The 3,922-nt window shown below is 60.6% G+C and overlaps 1 protein-coding gene across 4 annotated transcripts in view; it reads right to left on the minus strand.

Moving 5' to 3' along the window:
* The window catches only part of LOC113207529 (potassium channel subfamily K member 6-like), a 51,341-nt gene that overhangs the window by 10,140 nt on the left and 37,279 nt on the right, over window positions 1-3,922 (minus strand). The window contains exon 1 of one of the 4 annotated variants that reach the window (XM_026424139.2): window positions 1,793-2,814. The exons of 2 other annotated variants lie outside the window; for them this stretch is intronic. In XM_026424139.2, coding sequence (XP_026279924.1) covers window positions 1,793-2,066 — 274 coding nt within the window. In that variant the 5' untranslated portion in view covers window positions 2,067-2,814. Of the gene's footprint in view, window positions 1-664; window positions 781-1,792; window positions 2,815-3,922 lie in introns of those variants that run through there. One more of the 4 variants, XM_052264401.1, reaches the window with a different exon arrangement.

The following is a 3,922-nucleotide window of genomic DNA, read 5'->3' on the forward strand; positions in this document are numbered from 1 at the left end:
GCATCTCGAACCCCGCGGAAATTTCTTCTCTCTGGGGTCCCCGACAATCACCGCACCGCTATACGCCTCCGCGCAGGCTGCCCGGGGCCCCGGGGCTCGTCACAGAGATAACACTTGGCCCATGGCCGCAGCCGGGGGCTCGGCCGGCGCGCACACACATCATGCACAGCACACACACACACACACTTGTATCGCAATAGCACCCGCAGCTCGCAGGACCCTCGATCTTCGACGCGGATCGTCACCTCTCGTGCGGAGGGAGATTTCACGAGCACGTCGTCGAAGGCGTCTGTCTCCCGTCTCTCACCAGATTACCAGCCCCCGTCCTCCCCACACCCCACCTCTTCCCTTCCCTTTGCCACGGCCCGCAATCAAAGTCAAGTCGCCGCGCCTCTCATTGCCATGGGCGCTGAGTCGTCGTGGCGCCGCGTAGCGCTGGAATGGGACCCGAGCCAGGAGACAGCGAGAGAGAGAGAGACAGACAGAGCGAGTGGGGGAGAGGGAGAGAGACAGAGGCAGAAAGAGTGGGGTAGAGGGAGAGAGAGAAACGCTCAAAAAGGACTCGAAGCACACCGTAGGCAGGCGTAGGTCGCACGCGCGTCTCTGTCGCACTTACACGGGTCTTCCAACAGCCCCCCCCCCTCGCCCTCCTCCTCACACAAACCTTGTATTTCGCGGCTGTAGGGAGCAATCCGAACGGGGCGGCTGCGTGAATTGGTCGGTGTGACGGGAATAATCATTTCTCCTCTCTGAATCCCGCCAGCTGGGGAGGGAGGTGCTGCGGGAGCAGATGATTGTCCTTATTTCCCTTCGTTCTTTTTCTCTGGGTTCCATCTTCGCCTGTTCCCTTGTTCTCTGCCTCCTGGCCCTTTACACCGGAGAATCATTATTAGGTTTGATTGTATTCAGCACTCCATATTGAAGGCTTCCGTACTTTCCAAAATATGCTATCTTACAAAATTTACGTCGTGGCCGCTTTGCTTGCCAGAATTTTGGAATTGTTTTAGAGACGGCCAGCTTTTGGCCTTGTCTAAGCCTCCCTGAATGCCAGATTTAGGCATTTTTCAGGGGGCGACAAATTTGGGCACTATACAATAGCCAAAACATGGCAGTCTCTAAAAGAATGCCAACATTTTGCAGTCGTAAAGGAGTACGACAATTTTAGCAACCAAAACGGCCACAGCGAATGGAGTGCGCTGGCCCCCGAGGCAAAGTCAAAAGTTCTACAATACTGCTTATGAGACGACAAGAGTAGCCGAAGGAGGGGAAAGTGACAGGCCACCCTACTCATCCAGCAGCCTGTGCCCGGCCCGTCTCCCTGTTTGTGTGACCGTGGGTGTCGGTCTGTGTATGCATGTGCGTGTGTGCATGTATCAGTAACGAGGTTGTTTGTTTGTTTGTTTGTGTGCGTGCGTTACGCAAATAAATTGCAAGCACAGATATGTAAACAACGCGCCCGCGCACGCGCCAAACACGTCCAGAATTGTTCGCACAAAACCACGTGGTGTGCGAGGAGAGGGCACGTTACTTTTCTCAGAAATATAATGAAAAATAATGTTACGGAGGTACAACCGTTCAGGTGACTGCCCCTTCTTGTCGTAGTTACACCGTACCGCATGCAGGCGTGCGGTCGCGTTGCCTATACACCCGGGGCCACAAGGCGCAAGAAAGGCCAGAGCACACAGCAGAAAAAAGAAAAAAGCGCAAAACCCCGCACACACGCACAGGACACACACACCCCTCACACTTCACACCAGTGAGCTAGCTAAAGGGACAGCGGCACTGTACCGACCTGACACGCAGGGGTGCTTCTCCAGGAACGCCTGTCGCGCGCGGACCAGGGCGCCCTTCAGCTGGGCCTCGGCGGGGGCCTCGATGGTGGCGAACACCAGTCCGCCGGCGACCAGGTAGCCGAGGTAGAAGAACAGGAAGAGCAGCAGCAGCGCGGAGGAGCGGCGCATGCCCAGCACCTCGCGGACGTGCGCGCGGACCCCCATGCCCCCCATGGGGCCCATCGACTCGCGCCGAGGGTGGACGTGGGGCTCGTAGCCGGACTTGTTCATCATTGTCTCCGCGGGAGGGGGAGAAAGTGGGGAGGGAGGGGGGCACACCGGGCCGGCGGAGTCCTTGCGGTGCGGACGGAGTCGGTGCGAAGTCGTTCACTAGCGCTGAAGAAGTCCTCGGAGTTCACAGAAAACGGCGGGCAAGTAGCGGCCGATAAGTTAACGCCACGAATGCAAAACACCCACCGGTATGGCGTATTGTGCGGAAATCACAAGCACTGTCACTTCGAGACACTTCTCACGTCACAATATCCTAACCAGGCTGTCGACGGCGAGCCCTTTCGTCCCACAGAAAGCACCGCACATGTTACAGAGTGGTGTTCGAAATATATTGCGGAAGCGGGGTCCTGCTAGGCCCGGCAGCCAGGCCCTCGGGGCCGGCGTCAGCTGGACACGAACGCGAAGGGGCTGCAGTGCAGGCAGGACGCGGCCCGCGCGTCCGAGCGGCAGCGGCCGCCAGACTTGCGCATGTTGCCAGTTGTCCAGCCGCGGGCCGTGGGCGTATGCTCAGGAGGCGTTCAGCGGCCGAAAAAAAACGGGTCGACAACTTCAAACTTCCGTTCCGGACACGAGCAGACCGCTCCGCCAGGGCAGGCACCGGCCTGACGCTCCGAGCTACTCGCCCGCACTCGCACGACTGGCGGACGCGACGCGTAGCTGTGCGACGTGAGGCCGGGCGCAGCGTGGCGGGGCCGACGGGGCGGAGCAGGCGGGCGGGGAGTGCCTCCGCCGTGCCGCCAGCCGCCAGCAGGCTGCCAGCGTCAGCGGCCGGCCCTTGCTCCTCCGGCCCGGCCCGCCCGACCAGCCGTCCGGTCTGGACCCGGTTTGTTTGTGTCCACAGCAGAGAAGCAGACACCACCGGTCCGCCGGCCACCCTCGCCCCACCCCGTCCACGTCCCGCTCGCCCGCCGGTGAAGTCTGGACTTCCCTCCCGCCCCGCCGAGCCGCCCTGCTCGACCATTCAGACACCGAAGCAAAGTGCAAGAGGCAGTCAAATGCACGAGCTGATCAGTGAGGAGAAGGGAGAGTGGGGGGGGGGGGGAGCAGTGCACACCCGAAGATGATAAGATACGTAAGATACCGGCCGACCACTCGGTACGAGGAGGACGTCTCTCTCGCCGTGGCGCGCCGAGCGTAGAGACACCAGTCGCGGCCACGAGACGCCCCGCTGCGACTCGCTGACGGCCGCGTCAGGGCAGGCTTGTGGCCTCCTGGGGCGGGGCGTGGGGTGAGTCTGAGTCCGTGCTCTGCTCAAGCGTAGTGACGCTCCAAGATACACATTCTCCCGACCATCACCATCACCTACACATCCCCCCCCCCCCAGACAGTGCGCTTGGCCCGGCGCTTCGTGGTCACCGTGGGACTGCGGGGGCAGCAGAGAATGGAGTAGTGGCCAGGCCCGTGGAGGAGCGTGGAGAGGCTAGGGCTGTCCGGGGGCTGGCGTAGCGGAGCGTGAAGGGACGCGCCCTCTACGCCTAACTGCAGCTGTAACTTCCCAGAGATAAACGGCCGACGTCAGACCTGGCGGGTACCTCATCCCCCCCCCCATCCCTCTGCGCCAAAAACGCGTGCGGCCAGAAAAAGGGTTTAATCACAGCCGCCACGCCGGGTGTCCCGGGGGCGTTGGACGTACTGTACGCCGCGCCTCTCTGAGGTTTACGTGCCGGTGCGCACGGCAGAGACAAGTGGAGAGTACACACCAGGTGGCTGCATGCTTATAACCCCGTGCAAGTCTGGAGTTGTACTGTACACCTCATAACAATGTACTTCCTGTAAGTGCGCGGGGTTAATCAAACACCGGATATACAGCGAGGCTAAGTGTAACAGTAAGTGCTAGTCGACATTGTTGAGTCTCTTGC

This window comes from Frankliniella occidentalis, unplaced genomic scaffold (genome assembly GCF_000697945.3).
Source record: "Frankliniella occidentalis isolate FOCC.00 unplaced genomic scaffold, Focc_3.1 Scaffold18, whole genome shotgun sequence".
Lineage (NCBI taxonomy): Eukaryota > Metazoa > Arthropoda > Insecta > Thysanoptera > Thripidae > Frankliniella > Frankliniella occidentalis.